Source organism: Durio zibethinus, chromosome 9, assembly GCF_047325235.1.
Source record: "Durio zibethinus cultivar Kanyao isolate XHJ-2024 chromosome 9, ASM4732523v1, whole genome shotgun sequence".
In the NCBI taxonomy this organism is placed as follows: Eukaryota; Viridiplantae; Streptophyta; class Magnoliopsida; order Malvales; family Malvaceae; genus Durio; species Durio zibethinus.
In genome coordinates, this window is record NC_143170.1 from 6,500,071 (window position 1) to 6,522,420 (window position 22,350).

General features: G+C 34.4%; 4 protein-coding genes across 10 annotated transcripts; 1 reads left to right on the plus strand and 3 right to left on the minus strand.

The window, feature by feature from the left end:
* Positions 1-377: 377 nt before the first annotated feature.
* Positions 378-4,875, minus strand: LOC111309931 (uncharacterized). The gene is made up of 6 exons (XM_089765727.1): positions 4,457-4,875; positions 3,135-4,309; positions 1,876-1,934; positions 1,509-1,637; positions 1,013-1,148; positions 378-826 (listed from the first exon to the last, which is right to left on the minus strand). Exons 2-6 carry the CDS (start codon positions 3,837-3,839, stop codon positions 494-496), a joined length of 1,362 nt encoding a protein of 453 aa, XP_089621853.1. The 5' UTR covers positions 3,840-4,309; positions 4,457-4,875; the 3' UTR covers positions 378-493.
* Positions 4,876-6,971: 2,096 nt separating this feature from the next.
* On the plus strand, positions 6,972-8,697 carry LOC111316420 (large ribosomal subunit protein eL36y-like). Of its 2 annotated transcripts, XM_022918377.2 has the most exons (4): positions 6,972-7,096; positions 7,836-7,939; positions 8,186-8,385; positions 8,499-8,697. In XM_022918377.2, exons 2-4 carry the CDS (start codon positions 7,838-7,840, stop codon positions 8,530-8,532), a joined length of 336 nt encoding a protein of 111 aa, XP_022774112.1. In that variant the 5' UTR covers positions 6,972-7,096; positions 7,836-7,837; the 3' UTR covers positions 8,533-8,697. The 2 variants fall into 2 exon arrangements, with proteins under 2 accessions (XP_022774112.1, XP_089621854.1); XM_089765728.1 differs by lacking the exon at positions 6,972-7,096 and having other exon boundaries at positions 7,785-7,939.
* A 566-nt stretch (positions 8,698-9,263) lies between these two features.
* Positions 9,264-14,658, minus strand: LOC111309947 (uncharacterized). Of its 5 annotated transcripts, none has more exons than XM_089765729.1 (10): positions 14,130-14,658; positions 13,608-13,694; positions 12,424-13,439; positions 12,236-12,324; positions 11,966-12,069; positions 11,779-11,869; positions 11,299-11,374; positions 11,084-11,198; positions 10,462-10,993; positions 9,264-9,928 (listed from the first exon to the last, which is right to left on the minus strand). In XM_089765729.1, exons 1-10 carry the CDS (start codon positions 14,425-14,427, stop codon positions 9,436-9,438), a joined length of 2,901 nt encoding a protein of 966 aa, XP_089621855.1. In that variant the 5' UTR covers positions 14,428-14,658; the 3' UTR covers positions 9,264-9,435. The 5 variants fall into 5 exon arrangements, with proteins under 5 accessions (XP_089621855.1, XP_022764709.2, XP_089621858.1 ...); XM_022908974.2 differs by having other exon boundaries at positions 13,581-13,694; XM_089765732.1 differs by having other exon boundaries at positions 13,608-13,705.
* Positions 14,659-15,282: 624 nt separating this feature from the next.
* LOC111309953 (cleavage and polyadenylation specificity factor subunit 2-like) lies at positions 15,283-21,812 on the minus strand. Of its 2 annotated transcripts, XM_022908988.2 has the most exons (18): positions 21,444-21,812; positions 21,183-21,351; positions 20,813-20,909; positions 20,441-20,567; positions 20,232-20,353; positions 19,991-20,085; positions 19,740-19,891; positions 19,497-19,554; positions 19,316-19,423; positions 18,712-18,964; positions 17,816-18,000; positions 17,585-17,677; positions 16,850-16,948; positions 16,262-16,393; positions 16,131-16,175; positions 15,875-16,042; positions 15,670-15,744; positions 15,283-15,530 (listed from the first exon to the last, which is right to left on the minus strand). In XM_022908988.2, the coding sequence occupies exons 1-18, from the start codon at positions 21,590-21,592 to the stop codon at positions 15,429-15,431; spliced, it is 2,229 nt and encodes a 742-aa protein (XP_022764723.2). In that variant the 5' UTR covers positions 21,593-21,812; the 3' UTR covers positions 15,283-15,428. The 2 variants fall into 2 exon arrangements, with proteins under 2 accessions (XP_022764723.2, XP_022764729.1); XM_022908994.2 differs by lacking the exons at positions 20,232-20,353; positions 20,441-20,567 and having other exon boundaries at positions 21,444-21,750.
* Between the last annotated feature and the right edge of the window lie 538 nt (positions 21,813-22,350).

Sequence of the window (22,350 nt, forward strand, 5' to 3'; positions counted from 1 at the left end):
TTAATTCATCAATCCCGTATAGGAAATGGATTGATTGTCTCATTCATTCAAAATTAAGACAACCATTTTAGTACGGATAAATTTCCACTGCTCATTTCCAAAATATACAAATATAGCTTAAAAAAATGAGATGGGGTTTCCTTTACCTTTCGGCAGAGAAGTTGGAGAACGAACAGGCAAAAAGCAGAAGAAAGAAGAATTGACCGAAGGAAAGCCATGAATGGATGCAACAGCGATTGTTAGAGACCGACAGGAAGTTGAAACTCAACTCAAATTCAAAGGTTTAATATATATATATATATATATATATATATATATATATATTTATATATCCCCGTCTAGGCTCATTTTCCAAATGACGTGTTTAGCTCTCGGCGTTTCCACAACTGCCCGTGATTATTATGGGATGGAAACCGAGTACAAATGAATCAATGAATGTTGTTCATCGCAAGCATAAACTTCTTCTATCCATTTATTCTCTTAATTTACATTGTCAATCATCCCTATGTGATTTCTTGAGCACGATGTGCCCAGATTCATCTTTGTCAAAAAGAAGTTCGATCAATTCATTCCAGCTTTCTTTGTTCTTGCTTTTCCCTGATGATCCAACAGACGACTCGCCACTAGATTTATGGGAGTTCTCCCCATCCTGGGACTCATCAAAAGTTCCATATTGGAAAGGTGAAAAAGCATGGGGCACTGACAATGAAACAGCCCTTTGGAGTGCAGCCTTGTGCTCTTCCCTGTGTTCTCTAGCCAAAGTCTCCTGCCGTTCCATTCTCTGCTGTGCTGGGATCTCCATTATTCCATCTTTCTCCAACATTAACTAAAGCAAAATTAAGAGACAAAGATGGTGAGGTTTAATTTCAAAAAGTACTTTGGAGAACAAATTGCATAGGAAACCAACCAAAAGAGAGAGAATCACATAAAGTGTATGCATTTATTTCATCAATTGGCTGTTGCTCCATTTTATTAAACAACTGCCATGAAAATAAAGCAGCTTTAAACTTACATCCATAGCTCTCTGTGCTTCTCTTTCTATCCATATTATAGCATGGTCTGAGGTGGCATTACAAGAAAGAACGATATGCTCGAACCTCCCATCCACCGGCACTGCTGTCCTCACAACTGGGGGATATCTTCCTAATCTGCAAGAGTGATGTAAAATGAAGTGCCCATCAAGAGGTCAAATTTTCTTTTTGCATTGTGATGAATCTTTTTATCATAAAGCACTCCTGGGTTATTCATTTTTAATTTAAGAATGTCTTAGATATGAGATAAATGCATAAGATAGACGCCTGTCAGTTTTTCTATATGCTAGATAATGACCACAACACTAACTGCAATGGATATTATAAACCTGCCCAACATACAAATCTGTACTGAGTTCCAGCCTTGCAAGGCATTCTCAACAACGACACCACCTTAGTTAAGTAAAAAATAACTAAAATCATTAAGCACTAAGCAAATAAATTGGAGAGAATTACTATTTTTATGCTTCATTATACCTGAAAGGTCTTCGCTCCACAATGTGATAGAGGCGACCAGGTGCATACAGCCTCCTTGGATCTTTAAGCATCTTCTCCTCTGGTATACAAGTGTCCCTCATGCATCTCAGGCATAGTAGGCATGGCAAACTGTTTAAATGGAGAAAGCGAAAATTTGTCAATAGATAAAAGATAACCGCCAAAGTAAGGATACTTTGATTTGCAAGAACAGTGGAGCTAGAACTCTCTCTTTCTCCTTTTCCTTTTCCTTTTTTTTTTTTTGTTTTTTGTTTTTCATGTGTCAATAAATATTGTTTATGGGGAGAAACTAGAGTCAAATGTAAACAGAACTATAATTAAAATGGGTGTTAAAATCCAACAACTATACCAGAAAAGTGACTTGAAAATGTCTTCCAAAGGCGTGGCTGTTCGTGGCAAGAAGTCATCCTAATTCAGCATTAACCACAATTAAACATACAAAAATAATGATAATAATATAATAACTGATAGATTGAAGATGTAAAATTAATAACAATCAAGACAATAGTTGCAACTGCTTGTCAGACATCAATTACTATCATTCACAGATATAATATCACCAACTAAATATCATCCCAACCAGATGCTTTCAACATTTGGTGCCAATATCAGTGTAAATGAGATAAGATCTTCTGCTATGAAGAAAGAACATACATTTTAAGCTTTGCAAAGCTACTTGTATTCATATCAGACATATCTCACTAAAAAGCATAACACAATTCCTTTTGGTGTCTATGCCACAGTATTAGACATTGTCACACCTAAAAATGTACTTTAGAGTTTAGATATCCATTGGACTACTCGAACTTATACTTTTTATTTTTTGGTTCCCTTTCCTTACCAGCTCTTGAACTTTGCTCTTGAAGGTACATGTTAAGCACCTATCCTTCAAGGACAAGAGGAGTGCCAGTTACAGTAGGTTCTACTGACAGATAAGATTTCACTATGATGATAATGTGATCTTGGAGTCACTTCCTAAAAAAATTTCACCTTCATATGGGAGATTCTGCAGAAAGCTGATTCCTCATTCCTCTGTCAGATGCTTCTTATTTCATAAGTTAGTTCCTTTTCATCAGAAAACATGCATCTTGAGTTGCATTTATAACCATTCTTCTTCATTTGAAATTAGAACTGAACTTAACGACCAACCTCGGAAGTCCATTTGCCAGAATTCCCACGTTATCATAAACATGTCTTGTACAAGCATGAACCTTCCCCACCCTCCAAGCTTGTGACAATTGGACATAAACTTTCAAGTGAATGAATAAGCGGTAATTATTAGAAGTAATAAATTGAGCACATTGTGTCAAAGAACTAATCGACGGGCTCCAGCGACCATTCATACCTTTGCTCTCTAAGAACTCCTTTTATCTTACTCAGAACAAAGACATCACATGGCTCATATCCCGTATTTCTTAGTTAAACAACATGTAGTACAGCACGATTTAATACAACAAGTATTGCAATGAACAATTACAATTCCATTGCATGGGACTTCTGCAGATGCCATTAATATCATGATGTTTATAGTAGACCAACTGATAGTATCATTTCTAACAAACAATAAACCCAAACATTAAATGAAAAAGAAAAAAAAAATCAACTTGCCTGAAGAACCACAGAATTGATGACATCTGCATATCTGACTGCTAAATTCAGCGACATGCACCTTGCAGGTGCAATAGCATAGCACCTGATTCTCCTCCTGTCAATGTTTCCCAGTTTATCCTGATGCCGTACAATCACCAACGCCAACATGGCTGCTACACCTGACCCAAGAGAATGTCCTGCAAACGTCAAAGTATAATTTGGATACTTCTCCACCAGTTCCTTCAACACTTCACACTCTGCATCCAAAACCCATCCAGCAGCCTTCAAGAGTCCATTATGAACATAACCACCATCAAATTTCTTTTTCCCCAGCTTATTATCCAAAAGCACTTGGTAATCACTCTCTTTTGCCAAATTAAGACCTCTAATGGCAAGGACTATATCAGCATGATCATGATCAAGATATAATATATATGAAGGAGCCCGTCCTTGAGTGCCTTCATAAGTTTTCCTGAGAATCAACCAATCTGGATTGATCCCATAGCCTCCAGGGGGTTCCCAGAGTGGGTGCCGAAGATCGTCTTCATAAACAGCTAGAATATAGCGGCATAGTCGTGGGACAGGCTCAAATTCTTCAGCAGTTGCATGGCCCCATGTTTCACTGTCATGGCCAGCAGTATGGAGGCATCTTTTCCATGCCCAGCGTGCACATGCCAGACAGTAAACACATTCAAGGAGTGGAAGGCCACATATAATTGACATTGATGCCTACCCTCTAAGTATGACAATGTAGATCATAAAACATGGATTTTGCATGCAAATGGCGTAGAAACAAGAAAAATGGTGCCCTGATTTAGGAAATACCAGACAGGAACTTAGAATATGGAACTTGATTAATGATTTGAGAATTGGATGAGATACCAAAATTCACATCAATTCAAGTAGAAGTGAGCATAGAAATTGAAGAATTCAAACTATGCAATTAGAGGAGAAGGAAATCTAACTTGTTGAGGTTTTATTATAGATTTCAACTACGAAAAAAGTACTTGAACGAGTATTCCAATTCAGTAAATGGATTGAAAGACAATACGTAAACCAACGCTACAAAACTCCATAGAATGTGCAAAAAAATGATTATAAGTAGAAGAATTTGAACCGAAGAGTAGGAGATGATGAATAGGACTCAAGAAGATGATCTCAACTGCTCCCCTAGGATGCACAATCAACTGAACCTACCAAAAGAAATATCAAGAACGGATTCCAAAGCAGACAAAACAGGAGCAAAGTCAATATACTGGTATTGTTGGAACAACAAGAATATGAGCATCACTGAGAAGTATGCTTCCACACCATTTGAAGGGTCAAAACACAGTACTCACCAGAGACAGGAAATGATGGCTACAGAAAGAATTGATAGCTGTATCAAGAAACCGATCTGGGTCCTTCTACCATTAGGGTTTCAATGTCATAAGCTGCTGAGTGATCACAATTTTATCACTAAAATAACAAAACAAAGGAGCAGCCTAGAGATAAAAGAGAAAATAAGAAAGACCCAAGGTACCAGATTTCTTTCTGATCAATAAAAAAAAGGGCAAAAATTTAGAGCAAAAAGAAGACTTAATGATTAAGAACATGTATGAGGGATACTTTGTTGTTCTGGGACTGGGTTAATTCGGAGTTATATTATAAGGAGTCAAATTGACAGGCTGTCACAGGCAACAGACATCGGAATTAGACAAGGACCAAAATTTAGAGGGCTTGCTACCAACTAGTCAAAGTCCAGTTAGAGTTTGGTGCAGAAGTAGAAGGACGACATGACATAAGAGAAGCGAAGGCTTGTCATTTGTCTGCTTTTAACTGGCAGTCAAAGGTGGTTAATGTGTAAATAAGTTGAGAATTTAAGTGGCATATGGTCTTTTTACAAATAATTCATTTTTGTCCGCTTTCTAATCATTCATCCATCTGGACTTTGGACCGTTTACACTTTACAGCTTACTAAAAGGATATTCAAAACATTTTCACCCAATCAATAGAAATAAATAATAATAATAAAAAAACAAACATGAACAACGTCCACGGACTTTGCTTGATATAATAAAAAAGGAAGTTGGTTGTCAAACTAAACAGAATTATTTTAATAGCGAAATATATGTTATAAACGGAGAAAATCTTCCATGATGTTTCCATGGAGTAATATAATAAATGTAGAAAATGTGCGCAATAATGCTATTGAATTGGTTGAATCGATAAAAATTAAATATTTTATTTTTTTTATTAATAATTTTTTATAAGTGATTTATAAATTAAATATAAATCGTCATTAAAATATGTGATATATCTTAATTTTGGGTTTATAAATCTAAAATAATGAAAATATAAAAAGAGATTTAGCTTTAGGTCAACTGAGAGGAAAAAAATTTTGAATTATGTGTTTTAGATAAATAAAAAAATTACTAATTAATTAATTTATTATTAAAATTAATATTAATTTTATAAATTGTTATTGTTACAATTGAAAAAGTATTTTCAATAATAAATATTTATTTACATAATTTAATAAAAAATCAATAGTTGAATGATAATTTAATAACTTATCTTTAAAGAGTGTGTTTGAAAGTATTGATAACAAAATTATTATATTACGTTTTAAAAAAATCATATAAAATAATTATAAAATATTTAAAAATTATAATTGAATATAAAATTTTTAATATTTTATTACTATTATCATTTTTAATAAGCTACATTTGAATCTCACTGAACCTCGATTACGATGAGGTTACCCTCAATTTATGTGCAATCGTAGCTTGACAAGCCACTTGGATGCCTTGCTATTGTGCTATTACATAAAAAATTTTTGCAGCGTGGGTAAAACAATCCTAATGGAGGTAAAGGAATTCGGTAGAATTTTTCATTTTTACCGCAACCTTTTTTTCTAAGAAAGTTCATGTTGCAAATTTTTTTTTTTTTTTTTTTGCCATTGAAATAATAGAGTTTAGACTTGCCACTTTCATTTTTTTAATTTTATTTTGAATAAAAATAATAATTATTTTAATATAAAAATTATCATCTTCTAAATTATTATCAATTTATGTAAATATATTAATATTTTAAAAAATTAATTTTTATATATTACTACCAATTTTATTAATTTTTAAATATTTATTAAAAAATTATTATTTGAAATAAAAATAATTTTAATAATTTTTAAATATATATTAACTTCATAATTATCAAATAATTTAAAATTTTATTTTAATTTAATACCTTTAATAATAATTTTTTCTTCTTCCTAGACTTTACCTATAATTGTTTTTTTTTTTTTTGGTTAGTTGTTAGTTAAAAATATATATTTTTATATTTTTAGTTATTTGGTTGGTGAAAATATAATATGTTAGTTTCGTTATCCTATCTCATATATAGTCTAATCAAATGGTCCCACCTTCATAAAATGATATAAAAGCAATACATGAATTATTTTTCATGAATATTTCTTTATTTAAAAAATAAAAATCATTAAATATATACACATGTCAATAAATTAAATATTATGATACTAAACATGGACTCACTAAATTAATAATTTGTTCTAATATATATAAAATTATTTAATACACGGCAAGATTAAAAAGATTATTTATATTTTAAAAATAAATGATAATATTTTAATTTCATTTATAAAATTTTAAAACTAAATCGATAATCCATCAAATAATAATCTAATCAAACAATAACAAATTCTTGAACTTTCTCTTGATACATACCTTTCTGGAACAATGAGTGGAAGCAATAACTCATTCACCAAAATGTTTCGGCTTAAGTAGATCAGGCCCAAACATCAAAAACTCATATCCTAAAATGGTTTTGGGGTGAATGGGCTAAAATTGGAGCAGACATTGGGCTTTCTGGACCGGCTTATCGGGTGCGGGTCATATAATGATGGTTGCCTATAAAATCAATATCAAACTCGGAACCCTAATTCCCTCATTTTACTCCGCCTCAGATCTCCGTCTAAACAGGTACTCTACTCTCTCGATCTCTCTATGCCCTTTCAGTGCTTTATTATTGCTTAGGGTTCGCAGTGCTATGCTTAAAACTCCAAACTTTTGTGTCAGATTGGTTAGGTTTCATAGAAATATGAAAGAGTAAGAGCAACTATTGAGAAGCTATAGCTGGTTTTATCAACGGCAGGAGATTTAACTTGTGTTTGTTAACTTCTGTGCTTTGATTGATGGGTTTCTTAGACAATATGATATTGGCTGTCTAGAGTTTATTTCTGTCACAAGCTTTGATTTTTGCTTCGTTATTCTGTGTATTTGTGATTGGATATGCATTGGACGTTCATTTTAAAAAAAAGTATATTTTAAAAGTTTGTGTTACGTTGTAAAGGCCAATATTCATTTCACTCGAAGTAAAAATGTTAGTATGTTACATAATTAGGGAACTTCGTCTCGAGATATTTTGAGTATTCTATTCACCTTTTCTTTTTTTGTTTTTTATTTTTTTATTTTTTGGTTTTGTTTTGGATTAACTGTTGATGCTAATATATTTTGTGAAATTTGAGAGGTTTATGAAGGAAAGAAGCAAATTTTAAGGGTTTGAGTCCTAAGTAGAAAATCATTTATGTTTTGTCAACTCCTGTTTAAAACAGGAGTTCAAATAAATGGGATTGGTGATTTGGATTTAAGAGATTATTAAAATTCTGATTGAATGTAGTGTTTTTCATTTTATTTATGGATGTGATTTGGCGTTAAACAGGCATGACTACCAAGCAGCCAAACACTGGCCTCTATGTAGGACTGAACAAGGGCCACATTGTAACCAAAAAGGAGTTGGCTCCACGTCCCTCTAATCGAAAAGGAGTAAGTAGATTCTATACCGAATAGATTCTATGTAGAATAATAGTAATTGATCATAAGTAATAGTCTTGTATTGAAGGAGAGAGGGAAAACTGCATATAAATTGTCATATTAAACGTGGTGTTATTCTTTGAATTTATATTTCGAGAAAGGCCTTGTTTTAGCCAGAACTTTTAGCAAATTACATCCTGTTATATAGTTGGTGTTTTCTTGCTTGAAGTCACAGTCTGATTTCTCCATTTTATTCAGAAAACAAGCAAAAGAGTCCATTTTGTGAGGAGCTTGATCAGGGAAGTTGCTGGTTTTGCACCATATGAGAAGAGGATCACTGAGCTTCTGAAAGTTGGTAAGGACAAGCGAGCACTCAAGGTAGCTAAAAGAAAGTTGGGAACTCACAAAAGGGCAAAGAAGAAGCGTGAGGAGATGTCTAGTGTTCTCCGCAAGATGAGGTAATTACTTATATCTTAGGACAAGCAAAGTATTTCTTGTCTTATGTTTTGAGGGGACATTTGCAATCTGAAAATGGTAGTAAGTCTTTTCCTGGGTATCATGTTCCTTGCAGGGCCCACACTGGAGGTGGAGAAAAGAAGAAGTGAAGCTTATTTTCTTGACTTGCTCTCGCTGTTGACATGTTCGACTGTCTCTCATTTAGGAGCTGTTAGAGAAATTTGTTTAGCATAATGTTTTGCTGAAAACTATGCACTGGAACTTGTTTTATTTGAATTAGAGCTGAGAAATTGGAAAGTTTGTGTTTGTTGAAATTTAATGTTATCTTTACTAAGAAATTTTCAAGTTAAATTTTCGTTAAAAAATCAATGAAATGCGAAATGGTTCCAGTTATAATTTATTAGTACTCTTTCTTTTACATCCATCATTGAATTTGATACTACGTTCTTTCCGCTGTGAATAATTGACCAGGGAGGAGATGAATTACGTAGTTCTATCTATGAGTAGGATATGAAAAGAGAGCATTTTTCATTCCTATCTTCAAATTTTTATATTATATTTATTTTTTTAATTCATGTTCAATAGTTATTTTAAATTAATTTTTATTTTTATTTTTGTGAATGTTTAATTAGCATAAAAAGTACTTAATAATTAAAAAAAATAAAACAAATGTTTTTTAAAGTTTTTTATTTTTATTTTATATATTTAGATTTTTTTTATAAATATATATTTATGAACATATGTTTTTTAATAAAAATTTATTAATTTTAATTAATCTAAAATAATAATTTATATTATTAAATAAAAAAGTCATTTATTAAATGCTGTCAAATTACGAGAGAGATGTTATATTATCCAATTATTATTTTTATACCTAATAAAAATTTAAACTCATATTCATTTTCGTACTCATATTCACAATGTAATGTTTATCTCAATCACTATTCAGATAAAAAATCGAGTTTATGGTAAAATTGAAATCCCTATTCTCAGCTGCAAAATTTATTTATTGGTGTTCACGACAAAAACATAATCATGGGGGACGGCTATGGCTATGTTCTGAACCTTTGAGTGAGTTTCTCAACTCCTTCCCGACAATCTGCTGCCACCCGTTTTGCACCTTCCTTAAGGGCCGAACTAAATCCTGCCGTGCTTTGCTGCAACTCTTGTACTGATCCCCTTGCCTTCAACAAAGTCATGTCTTTCACTTCTTCCGCCTTTGCTCCTGCCTTGGAGGCCCACTCCTTCAACAGCGTAATCAAATACTGAATCCTCAGGACAATCTTATTGATGAACTCTCTAGATTTCCCTTCTACTTCACTTGCCAATACCTTGAGCTTGCCCACCAAAGTTTCGCCCCTGCTAATACTTCCTTCAACAGCAACTTGCTTCCCTGCATTTACCCACGTAACTCCTGCAACACTCTCTTCACGGAGGTCATTGTCAACAACCACTTTGATGCCATGCCTCTCCCAGTCACATCTAGCCTCCTCCAGGGCTTTTGCCTGTTCTTTTGCTCTTTTTGCCTCATCCTCAGCCCAAGCCCTGAATTATTAAAATATTAATTCGATCGCCATTGAGAAGTCATAATAAAAATCAAACCAGGTTGTCTTCCTCAACAAGGTAACTTTACCTAATATATTGGTCTAGCAGTTAGCAGAGGGTAAAACTTCAGCAGTTTTAACACAGATTTTGAAGAAAAAGAATTTTGCTATTTAAACAAAAAGTACAAGTCAATACACATTGAACATCATGTCTGATGCATTGTTCACCGGTTCTGCCTAGGAAAACATGTGACATTTATTGATTAAGCAGATGGGCAAGAATCCGTTTAAATCTCATAAAAGCAAATTCTTGTGAAATGAGCATTGGCCAAAGTATCTTTCTTACAATTAGTTTAGCTACAAAGATCTAAGAGAACAAACATATGCCATCTCACAATCTGTATCATTCAATATTATTCTGCAAATAAAGCATCTAATATAGATACATATTTGAAAAACCTCGTGTCATTCCTCCCTGTCAAGTTGTTGCAATATCAATTTAAAACCACTTAATAATAAAGTTTCTTTCCTTACCTGGCCATGGATAAGGCTTTTCTCTCCACCTCCAGTTCATGCTGTAACCTGACAATCTCTTGGCTTTCATCCTCTGTTTCTTTTTGTAGTTTGGCAATCCTTTCCTTCTCATATGATATCTCTACCTTGTTACTTATCAGGCTTTCCAACTGCTCCTCCACTTCACGCCTTAATCTTGAAAGAACTTCTTTTTCTGAATCAACAGCAGCACGATCCTTCAGTAAGGCAATATTCTCTTCCTCTCTCTCAGCTCTTAACCTTTCCAGTTCACGCTTTGCCTCTTCAGCCATTTTTTCCACAGCATTGATCTTTTCCCTTTCAATCAAAAGCTCTTTCTCAAAACTAGCATTAACATCTTTCTCAACTTGAGCTACCAAAGCATTATGAGCAGATACTGCATTTTCTGCCATAGATTCTGCTTCAATACGTGCAAGCTCCTCACTTACTAGGTCAGATGCTTCACCAGTTGCAAGAGCAACAGCAACTTGAGCTTTTGTCACAGGCTTATTTGGCTGAAACATTCTCGTATAACCTGTACGGACAATAATAACAACAAAGGCATATCAATCATCAAAATCAAGATGAAACTTTGAGAAAGAAATTAAAATTAAAGATGACTAACCAAAAGCAAGTGTTATTATTCCTTGTTCTCCAGCAGACAAGTCAGCCACAAGCGCAGGCCATACACCTGGATTTATCTTATCAATGTCCATAAAACCAGAAAGTTGGTAGAGTATCTACATGACCACAAAGCTAAAATTAATACCAAATATATTCACTACAACACACAACAAAGAAGATGAGATGAACAAATAAACAAACTCAAACATAGGCAACCCTTTGGTCAGCTTCTGGGAGTTGTCTTTTCTCTAAGGCCATTTTCCAACTAACAAGATCCTGGCGTGATAGAGGGCTGGAGCATAAAAAATGATGATAAAAAAAAATGAGAAAATGAGAAGCCCATCATAAAGCCACAAAAGTAAAGCACCCTTGTATCCAAAAATAAAGCAATTGTTATTGTAAAAGTAAAAATGCAATGCGATTTCCATTTATTATTTTAGATTTTATTCAGGGTAAGTCAGAGAGTTATATCAGGCAACGCGCATGTTCTATGAACATTTTACAAATAAACTAAAATGAAAGCGGGTAACCACAACTTTGGTAAAATAATGGAGAATCATTCTTTGATATAGAAAAAAAAAGGCCCTACAGATGTTTAGGGCAATAAAATAACAGGAACATTTGTATTGGAGATAACAATAACCACACTAAATAGGGTGACCTATATTGCAAGTTCAATATGTGAACAGTAATAACCTTTCAGGAAAGAAGTCTAACGAGACTAGATCATCGTTAAGCAGATCTTGATTTGAAAGCTTGCTTGAGATAAGTCCAGCCTCTGCCAAGCCTGAAATATCCAACTCCATTGGCGGCAATGATTATAACAAAAAAGGAAAGTTACTCTACCAATATTATGGCCAAGAACATGAAATCCTCCTCTAACCTTGAATGGATGAAAAATCAGGGTCTTCAGGTGTGATATCATCAAATGCAAGTTCAGTAACATTCTCAATATACATTGCAGGATAAACTTTTGACATTGTATTCCTGCAGGAAACAAAATTTTCTATTTTATATTGCTATTTTATATAAACAAAATTTCCTATAACAATTTGGAAGTATAAAATTCCCTATTTTATATTGCTAGTTAGATGCTAATTTCCCAACGCGCACATGCTGCCATAACTAGGAGTAATAAGAAAGGCACCTATACCTTGAAAGGGAACTGCTTGCAGACAGTAACCACCGAGCATACTCGCGACGTGTACATAGATCACTAGGTTGAGCATCAGCTTCAATAACCTGGAAAAGATACAATATATGAGCAATAGGTAGCGAGTCCTCATATTATCTGCAGGGCTCATACCATAATTGTTCCACATATCAGCGGGAATGAAATACCTTCAAAACTTGAAGGACTGCAAGTGCCTGCCCCTGAACCTGATCAACAACTGCAGGAACCAAAACCTTCCCTGGATACACCTGTAGAGCCGCAGCAACTACAGAGGGAGCAGGTATACCAGCAGGGGAGAAGGAACTCCCAGGAGTTGGAGATTCAAAAACTGGTTTGCTATCATTTATCTCATTATAATCAATTTTGCTTTGTTCATTTCTTAATGGATAAGCTGGTGCTGACACAGAGGTTGTTTCAGATAACTCACTCTCATTTAAGTTGTTCACTTCCAGAAATGAATTCTTTATTTCAACTGAGAACTGCGACAATTTCCCATTCTCAAGGTTTTCTTCAGTTGTAGATGATTCTATGGTTTCCAGATTGTCTTTGGGTACAGCCTGAGGTTCTACAATTGGTTCTAACTCTGAACTAACTGAGAAGCTCACAATCAGAGACTCATTGGTAGAATTGGAACTAGAAGAAGAATCCACTGAAATATTGGAATTCTCTTTTCCTTCTGATCCAAGCTTTCCCTCATCAAGATCATTATCTAGGTTTACTGGTTCAGACAAGTTAGTATCAATAGTTTCTCTGACATTAATCAGTGTGTCTTCAATTTCAGTAGTTGCTTCAGGTGAATCTATATCAAGTTTGCTATCTAATTGTCCAAGTCTTGATACAACAAAAGAGCCACCAACAACTTCAGATTCAGGCAATTTAGGAGTTGTTGGAGTTATGTCCGGGCCAAATGACATTCCATCCAAAGCTGAAACATTTTGCAAATCTTCTTGAGCTGGAACAGTGTTAGTGACACTATCACCATTGGATGTGTAACTGTCTACCAAGTAGGTCCCATTATCATTATCAAGTTTATTATCTGTCAAACTGCCATTCAATTCTGAAGGTGACAAAAGATCCTCTTGTATACCTGTCTCGCTTTCATTCTCAACTTTATCACTCCCATTATCAGAGGCCAACGAAACGTCCTGTTGAGCTGTTAAGGGTTCCAACTGCTGTTTTGGCCCTGCAGTCAACAAATGGTATAATCATTCATCACCAGTGCTCGTGAGATGGTTGTCAAATCCATCTAAATTAAGTCTAATAAACAAAGAAAGCAAATTAGTAACAGCATATAAATAGATCGAAGATAATGATGAAACAGAACCTAGTGCAATCGAAAGAGACCCCTTACTGGAAGTGCTTCTATTGCTTAGGGACAATGCAGCTAAGGAAAGCCCTGCTACCAGAACAAGTCCAGCTGATATGGCTCCCAAAATTCCTGAAAGTAAACTACTTACAAATTGTTATTAGTTCATAAAACTGCAAACCAACTATTTTAATTTAAACCCAATTAAGCATGATTAGAACACCCCACCCCACTCCCACCTCCACTCTTTTCCCAAATTTTCTTTCACAACCTTGAAAATTGAAGAGATTATGGTTGGATAAATCTACCAAAGCATATAGCTTCTACCGGCTGATTATGAGTAAACAAAGAAAACCACAAAGAAACAAGCGCAACACAGCATAATTTGATATTTATACCCAGTTTCACGTTATACTACATAATTTTCATCACCTTTGCCAACAAAAATATAAGATAAATTTTCTTTTTTCTCTTCCACTTGACTCTTGAAAACGAAATAGACGCACAAAATTCAACCAAGAAATGTAATAACAACTTTTGTTTCTGCAAAGCATGATAAATTAATACCTCCAAACCATTCATTCTTTTTAGAGTCAATGGAATCTTCAACGGTATCCGAATCAGACCATCCGGAAAAAGTATCCGACCCAGCTGTGGAGTCCGACACAATCCACGAAGCACCATTACGACGCCGTTCCAGTCCCTTACTCCTTCGTGCAACAAAGAGCAGACGAACACGGTGATAATCGATCTTCCTCGTCCGCGCCCCGATAAGAACCGGTCGTGATTCCGCGCAATTCCTGCAACGCAAAGCCAAGCGGAGCTGAGGAGAGTTCGGCGACCACGAGGTAGATGTAGAAGCCATCAGAAAATAATAAAAATCCCGCCTCGCCTGAAAATGCTTAATTGAAATGAATTGAAACCAGGAGATGAGAGAGAAGATTGAAGGGTGATTTCTTCTAGGGTTATTGGTTGGTTTTGATTGTTTGTTTGTTTGTTTTGGTATGGAAGAGAAAAAGGGAAGTGCTCGGATTCTTTTGTCATCTTTCTTTATCTATCCCTCTCTATATAATGATTATGACGCGACGATTGCTTCAATTTGATTGTCCCTCTGTTTTTTATTTAATATGTACAAAATTATTTATGACGTTTTCCGCAAGGGAAACTGACTAACTGTTTATATTAAACCCAAGACAGGCCACCGGAAATACGGGTTCGGACACCTTCATAACTTTTTATTTATATTTGAGTGGACCTAACTTTTATTATTTGTCTTCCTCCGCAGCCCCAGTTCGATTTTATTTTGTCCAAGCTTATTTTTTGTCTGAGCATGTCCGAACAATTTGGGCAATTGAGTCTTAAATTAAATCTTTTTTTACAACTCAAAATTAACATTTCCCCCTTGAATGTTATAAATTTTTTTAAAAAATAGTAATATAATTTACCCAAGCTCCATTTCATTCTTTATTATTTTAATACTGATTAATTAACGAGTATTTCTTTTTCCAGAGCATGCACAAAATAATTATTTGCACTCAATCAAGTTATACTATTTGAACACCCCCCCCCCTCTCAAAAAATGGAAATTTGTATCTTTCTGCCTCTACTCTAGTAATTGCAAGTATTGAAAGACATTCAAACATACCCCCACTTCCGAAAAATTGAAGTACAAGTTCAAGATTAAAAAAAAAAAAGAATAGTAAGATGATTTGGCACGTACTAACCTAAAATCTTATGTTTTTCTTGTATAAATAAAGTTGTACAATAATATACATCAGAGAAACAAAGTAATGAGTGAAAAGTGAAAACTCTTTCCAGAGTAGGGTTGCAGAATGACTTCCGCCCTTGCAGATTTCATTGCACAATTTAAAGTAAATAAAACTGGGAATACAGATAATCGCGTATCTTGTAGTAATCCTCACACAAGGGGCCTTCAATAACTATTTGCTGAGTACCAGAACCCCCACCCTGCAGAAAGATAGAATCGACAAAGAAATTAAAAAAAAAATGTATATCCATCCAAAGCACATGGCCGATACAAAATTACCAAAGATACTAGTCTCCTAAGATTGCCACACAACAACCATCAAAATGCCAAATTGCTCACCTTCTGGCTGGCAAACCCAACCTTGCGTAACGTCACATATTCACCACATCGCAGTGCCCCACCAGCAAATTCTACCTGTACAGAAACACCTTTGGATATCAAGGGAAGGCTAAAATTTTCAAGAATCTGGGCTCTAAATAGGAAGTTTAAGATCAGTTTCATTTATTCACTGCAACATGTTTAAACACATACGAAAAAGCAGTACCTTGACACCTTTACTGGCAAGAAACTGCTTGAAATCTGCCATTTTTAGATCACCTACAACAACGGATTTATGTGGTGGAGCTGGGGTAGAGATGGGTAGTAAAGAGAGCAAGTCATTTTCTGTCTTCCCTACTTCAGCATCTATCCAAGCTATTTCATAGTCTCCTAACTGAAATTACAGTTATGTCAGACAAAGAGACAAAGATTGAATAACTCAAATATGTTCATCAACATATAAGATAAATTCAATTAGTTACCTTTTTAAAAAGCACATTACTCATCAGCTTCTCAGATAGTTGTACCTATATTAGACACAAGGTCACAAAATTAATTCTGATTTCTAAAATGATCAGCTCACCTTAAGTAAACACATATTCTTGAATTATACCTTATAAGCACATAAATCAGATGTGACATCAATTGTTTCTTCAATTTGAGGAGCATAAACATAAGGACAAACATGTTTCAAGCAATGTTGCTTCAAATGCTCTGTTGCCTCAGCTGATCCATGCACCAAGACCTGCAAGTGGAAAAAATAATTCTTTTAGTACAACAAATTAGGCACCCACATAAAATAGATCCAACCAAAAAAAAAAAAAAAAGCTCTGGATAGAAAAATGAGGTAGCATTTAAATATGGCTTAACCAACAAAGAGTCATATCTAAGTTGACAGAGCTATGATAAATATAGGGATAAACTGTCTGATATTATTCTACAGTTATCAATGCCTTTATTCTCTTTTAATGCATACTCTGCCTCACAGGATTAACATCTCATCGTCCATGGAAAAGATGGCACATCCACATATAAAATCATGGTAATGTCATAAATGCATGGCAAGTAATAACATGCTGTGCAAGGAAACCGACTGCTTGCTCAAATAACATAAGCCACATTTACACAGACAGCTCATAAAGATGATAAGGCAAATATATAACTAGGAATTCTATGAAGTTGCCTCAAGAAATATTCTTACGAGTTTCAATGGAGCCACATGGGCAAGAATTGATTTGACAGACCGACCATCAGAACGCCCCTCATAATCCATGTAAATAAGTGAAGATTTTACTTGCACCTGACCATCATTAAAGAACAGAGTTCAGTAAACGGCAAAATTCAGTATATTGCAGCTTGATTGGTTTGATGGTTTCAAAACAATGAAATAATGAAATCACAATTTAGAATTGCTGAAATGTTCACAGACAAACTCAACCAAATTCAAGTTAAGTAGCAAAATTACAAAAAAAAAAAAAAAAAAAGAACCCAACAATCTTAAAGCAGTAGCCTTCATGTTGATGTCAGTATGACATATAAATTGATACTAAAATGACTTTGAGAAAGGACACGTATTCCTGAAGAAAAGAATGAGAATAACAATTAAAAGAGGAAAAGATGTGGACAGAGAAGAAAAAATATAAAAATCAAACCCTAATATTAAAGTATAAAGGCATCCAAGGGATCCGTAAAGGACCCATAGGTGATAAAATGAAAAGATGAATCCTCTCTATGATCCTAGTATATCAATTTTCCTGGTTTCAAACTATTCTATAATGAGAGTAAATGAAATTAATTCAAATGATAATTTGGGTGCTTTCATGTACTCTGTCAAACAAAACCAACAGAATCATCAGTCAGACTTAAATGCCAGTAACTTCATGACGAGAAGTCTAAGAACTGATTATACTATGACTTGAGCAAGAATTCAACTTACAGTCAACTCGTTAGATATGACTTTTGAAGGTGTTGTGTCAAGTATCAAACTAGCAGAGCCTTCATCAAGTTTTCCATCCATATCCCCACCAGTCTGAGATAAATATAAAGCAATTTCATTATTCAAACCGACAACAGCATCTATAACCCAAATATCAACAGAAGAAAGATAAGAGAGATATAACATTCTAAAGTAATCAAGTTCAGATGACACAAAGAAGCAGGCACTTACGCACATAGCTGCTTGGTGCATATTTTCATCCTTAATTACATAATCATCAGGATTTATGACCTCACCAAAATCGTCCCAATCAGAAGTATTTTCATAGAAGGGAAACATTGGCGCAACACTAGTGGAGGGGGGCACAAACCCATCAATCAGAATATCATGGTATCCACTCCCATGTTGACCTAACCCTGTACAGTAAAAGCAGATAAAAAGATACCAGCTGAGGATACACATGATGATGTAAAAGATACATCAAACTCTCAACAATGCGTCATGAATGTCCCACACAAACTTACCTCATCAGGGTGGGGAGAAACTTTTGAATGAGACAAATTGATGAAAAGAAATTATAATTCATCATTATCTGAAATCTTATTGGATTTTGTTCCTCTTTAAACAAATGTAAACCATCAAGAATCAATGAAAATAAACAAAAACCCATCACTAGTTTATTCACAAAAAAAGTAGGGAAATCCTACATCCAATGAGAAGGTAATTATAATTAAAACAAGCTTTTAATAAAAAAGATCACATCATCACATAACCATTAAAAGAAATGTATTTATTTGTTGATTCTACTGCAGGAATGCACATAGACAACGATGACATGAAGGCATAATTCATCCAAATGCATTTAGCAATTTAGAAGACCCTCTGACCTTCAAGAATCAATTAATATTAGGTCAAGAATATCTCCTTTTTTGTGAAACCCCAAACCACCTCACCCCTCATCCTCCTTTTACTTTGAAGAGGAAATAACCATTCAAATGCACATGAAAACTGTAACGTGAAAGCATTAAGAATTGGTTGAATGCTCAAAAATCCCAACATGTATATTACTCCTCAGTATTAAGAATAAAGTTACATTGATTAGCTTTCAGGGAATAGAAGAAGAATACCTTCAAGAGATGGATGCTTATTATTAGTGTCTATGACCATTGGATCACTTGAATTGATATCGGGCACATGAGAAGCTTTAGATTCTTCCACTTTGATAAGACTAGCTTTTAGAGCTTCTTCTTTTTTCAAACGGTTTTGCTCTTCTTCGTAAGCAATCAACTCCTCCCCAACCAAAGGAACCCTCCTAGACATTGTGACTTTAACAGCTTTTGGAGGTGGATCTGCCTGTAGCATACGAGCTAGTGTGCCAAACTACATAAACAGATCAAAGTGTCAGTAAGTATATATTATGTGGCAGAAGAGATAATGTAGTCATTTGATTAAACAAAATTGTAATTACATGCTAGGTAAACAATTTTTACAAATTGTTACTGTATAAACCTGATGCAAAGAAGAAAATGAACTTGACAAGCATGAAACACAAAATAATTCCATACCACAAGTTGAATGTGAAAAAGAGCTTAAAACCTTTGGTCTTTGAGCAAATAAACCTCTATTGGTCATGAATTAGATGCTTATCAACATCTAAACTCTACATGAGTTGAAACATGGAAAAGTTGACAAAAATAATCAATCTAAAGTCCTATGTCCTAACGAACTCACCTGGCCCCTTTCAGTAAATAGCACAAGATTCTTGACATCTGCTGCCCACTCAACAAAAATATCATGAGAAAAACCTGCTTCCAAGCTGGCCATGGATGCTAGCACAACCTAAAAAAGAAATATTATTAGGCTGACAAAGATTATGGTAATCTGCCCTTTAAGAGTGGCGCAATCAACTAACCTTAGGACCATCTGGTGCTTTATCAAGTTCATTCTTGCTAATTAAAAGTGTGACATGCCTGCAATGTTGGCATAAATACATTGTACATAATTCTCATCTAATTTATAGCCCCATCCACATCAGTTACATTTTGTTAAGCACATATAAATGATACAAACTGAGGAATAAACACAAGTAGTACAAAATTGACAATAACAGAATATTAGCAAGTATCAATAACCTCGACAAAAAGAGACTACTTACTTCAGAAGAAAAGCATTGTCACGTGAAGTTTCAAAGGATTTAGCTATGGCATCACTCATCCACTCAAGGAAACTCTTGACATAATCAATTGTGCTTGATGCAACATATGTCAGAAAGAAGATGGGGAAGTCCAAAGACTTGAACGACCAGTTCTGTTTATATCACGATTCAAACTTCACAATCAATAGTATAGCTAACGAAAAGACTAATAAAAAAATCCACCTAGTTATTAATCAAGTATCCCTACTGACCTCTTCTAAAACCAAGAGAAGTTCCAACACACGACCAGCAGTATCAACAGGTAGTAACACATTTCCACCAGCTTCTAGAGTCTTTGAGATGGTATCTGCAGAAAGTATCTCAATTAAGTTTTGTGCATGACCATATGTGCAGGCATCGAAGTGCATTAGAAAAGAATGAATTATAGGATGGATGAAGAACTTTGAATTATATTATGACTTAATAATATTCAACACCAAAAACATAAATTACCAACAAAATCTCTGTCCCTTTCCCTTTGCTGTTTAGGAGGTTGATTGTTCAAAGCATTGTAGGCATCAGTTATCAGAACAGCAGGCTGAACAAAAGATTCTAAAACAGTTCCATTCAAATGCCTGATAAAACCCACTCATCTGAGAATATAAAGAAAATGCATAGAATAGAACTGCAATTTGGGATCAGATAAAAGGAAGCCTATATACTTTTCTTTGCGGCGGTTAAAGTCTACGGCATATATAACATCTTCTCCATCCTTTGTTATCTTCCAGACGGTACCACCCAATAGATGTCCAGCAACATGAGGAGCAATAACAATACCCTCACCTTTTCCTATGAAGATTGTAATGGGAAAAAAAAACCAATAAGCAAGTAACATTTTAAACAGAGGGAACTAAGGGGTTGGGCAATGGCATCCATCCAAACAGACAGTCTCCACCCAATACTAAGTCATATCAACATTCAATTCCCTTGAGCTTTCACCCATAAAATAACATTGACCTCAAGATTAATTTAGTTTCAAAATAAAAAATGTAGAAATTGAGATCATTACTAGTAAATTTACTAGAAAAATTTACCAGATAAAAGATAATTCTGGGAGTAGGTTAGCCGAGTCACATTCTGGAAAGCAGAATCAATGTCATCCAGGGTGAACAAATCGAACTCTGATACTTGCTGCAATTGAGATAGAGCATAGCATGTCAACATGAAACCTTTTAACTACAAAACATAAATAATTACCACTACAAACAGAGAAGCTTAACTTCAGACTTTAGGCATAATGGAGTAAATGGCATACACAACAAATTCATGGCCACAACATCAACTTTACAAAGTAATTGCCCCCATTTCCAACAAAATATGGCTAAAACATTGTGGATTGGAAACGAAATTCTAACTCAATAACCGTGGAAAATAAACAAATAAAGAGAAGAAGATAACTTTCACCTTATGAGAGAGATACTGGTCGTACATAGTGAGAAGGCCTAATCTGTAAACCGGTTCCGTGGAATAAACGGGAGCCGAGAGTCCAAACTGTTTCATAGCATACGGGAGCGCGCCAAGGTGAAGCGTGTCGGAATGCGACAGCAAAACCGCGTCTATCGTCGAAGCTACCCTGCAAAAACCAGCCACAGTCGGTTTTTTTCCTCTTTCTCTATAGACTAGATGGTGATCAATGAATAGGCATTATTAAAGAAGAAGAAGAACCTGGAGAGGGGTTGAAGAAGGGAGGGGTCAAAGAGGTCATTCCAGCCACAATCGATTAAGAAGTTGAAGCCATCAATCGAGACTAAGTAGGATAGCGGATTCTCGTTGTATACTCCACAGAGTGGAGTTACCTGAACCGACGTCCCCATTCTGCCCTACTTCAGTGTAGGGGTAAAAATAAAGATTCAGGGCAAAGACAGAAATTTCAGTTTCACGCGCCGTTTTACCGTTTTAGGGAACGAGGAGAAAGACCGCTTAAACGGTGTCCCTGATGCATTGCAAATTAGGACTGCCGTATCTGAACGACATCTGGGAAAAGCGGAAAAATGAAAGAAAAACAAAAAAAAAAAAAAATGTCATGAATAGTCCTAATTTTTTTTAATTTTAGGATATTTAAATTTAAAATTTTTTTTAATATTATATCTAAATTATAAATTTACTAATTAATATAATATTTAAAAATTGGTATAATTTAATAGAATAATAAGTTTATATTCAATAATGTAACTAAAGTAATTTGATGTTAAAAAAAAAATTTCTCTTATCAAGTTATGCAAATCTGATATGGTAAAAGAAAATTATGGTTCCAACAATTTGATCTTTTATTTTTTTAATTGTAATGAAAAAAAAATAGTAAGGTACATATAACAAAAATAATTATAATGAACTGTTAAAAACAATTCAAGTCATATTTTAATCAAATAATTATTTTTATGAATTGTCTACATGACATTATTTTTTATCACCAAAAATTAAATATTTAATTAGGTAATAAGTGTATTTGCTTTTGCTGTAAAAGTGAAAAGATTCAAAAACATCTATAGATGGTGAAGTTTTAGTCATGGATGAAATTGAAGAGATTTCTTAAATTTTGTTGTTTTATGCTCCAAGCAAAACTTCTTTTTGA

Bases quoted from the DNA above. Each gene is read 5' to 3' on its own strand.
- LOC111309953 (XM_022908988.2), bottom strand. From the start codon at position 21,592: ATGGGGACGTCGGTTCAGGTAACTCCACTCTGTGGAGTATACAACGAG. The intron at 20,910-21,182 runs GTGAAAGTTATC...TCTCAATTGCAG, and splicing joins ACCAGTATCTCTCTCATAAG to CAAGTATCAGAGTTCGATTT. The intron at 16,394-16,849 runs GTAAGAATATTT...TTCCACTTGCAG, and splicing joins ATGTGGCTCCATTGAAACTC to GTCTTGGTGCATGGATCAGC.
- LOC111309947 (XM_022908974.2), bottom strand. From the start codon at position 14,427: ATGGCTTCTACATCTACCTCGTGGTCGCCGAACTCTCCTCAGCTCCGC. The intron at 12,325-12,423 runs GTATTTCATTCC...TATCTTTTCCAG, and splicing joins CAGTCCTTCAAGTTTTGAAG to GTTATTGAAGCTGATGCTCA. The intron at 11,199-11,298 runs GTTGCCTATGTT...GTGGTCATGTAG, and splicing joins TCCCAGAAGCTGACCAAAGG to ATACTCTACCAACTTTCTGG.
- LOC111309931 (XM_089765727.1), bottom strand. From the start codon at position 3,839: ATGTCAATTATATGTGGCCTTCCACTCCTTGAATGTGTTTACTGTCTG. The intron at 1,935-3,134 runs GCAAGTTGATTT...ATGCTGAATTAG, and splicing joins TCAATTCTGTGGTTCTTCAG to GATGACTTCTTGCCACGAAC. The intron at 1,149-1,508 runs GTATAATGAAGC...TCACTCTTGCAG, and splicing joins GTGGAGCGAAGACCTTTCAG to ATTAGGAAGATATCCCCCAG.
- LOC111316420 (XM_022918377.2), top strand. From the start codon at position 7,838: ATGACTACCAAGCAGCCAAACACTGGCCTCTATGTAGGACTGAACAAG. The intron at 7,940-8,185 runs GTAAGTAGATTC...CATTTTATTCAG, and splicing joins GTCCCTCTAATCGAAAAGGA to AAAACAAGCAAAAGAGTCCA. The intron at 8,386-8,498 runs GTAATTACTTAT...TGTTCCTTGCAG, and splicing joins AGTGTTCTCCGCAAGATGAG to GGCCCACACTGGAGGTGGAG.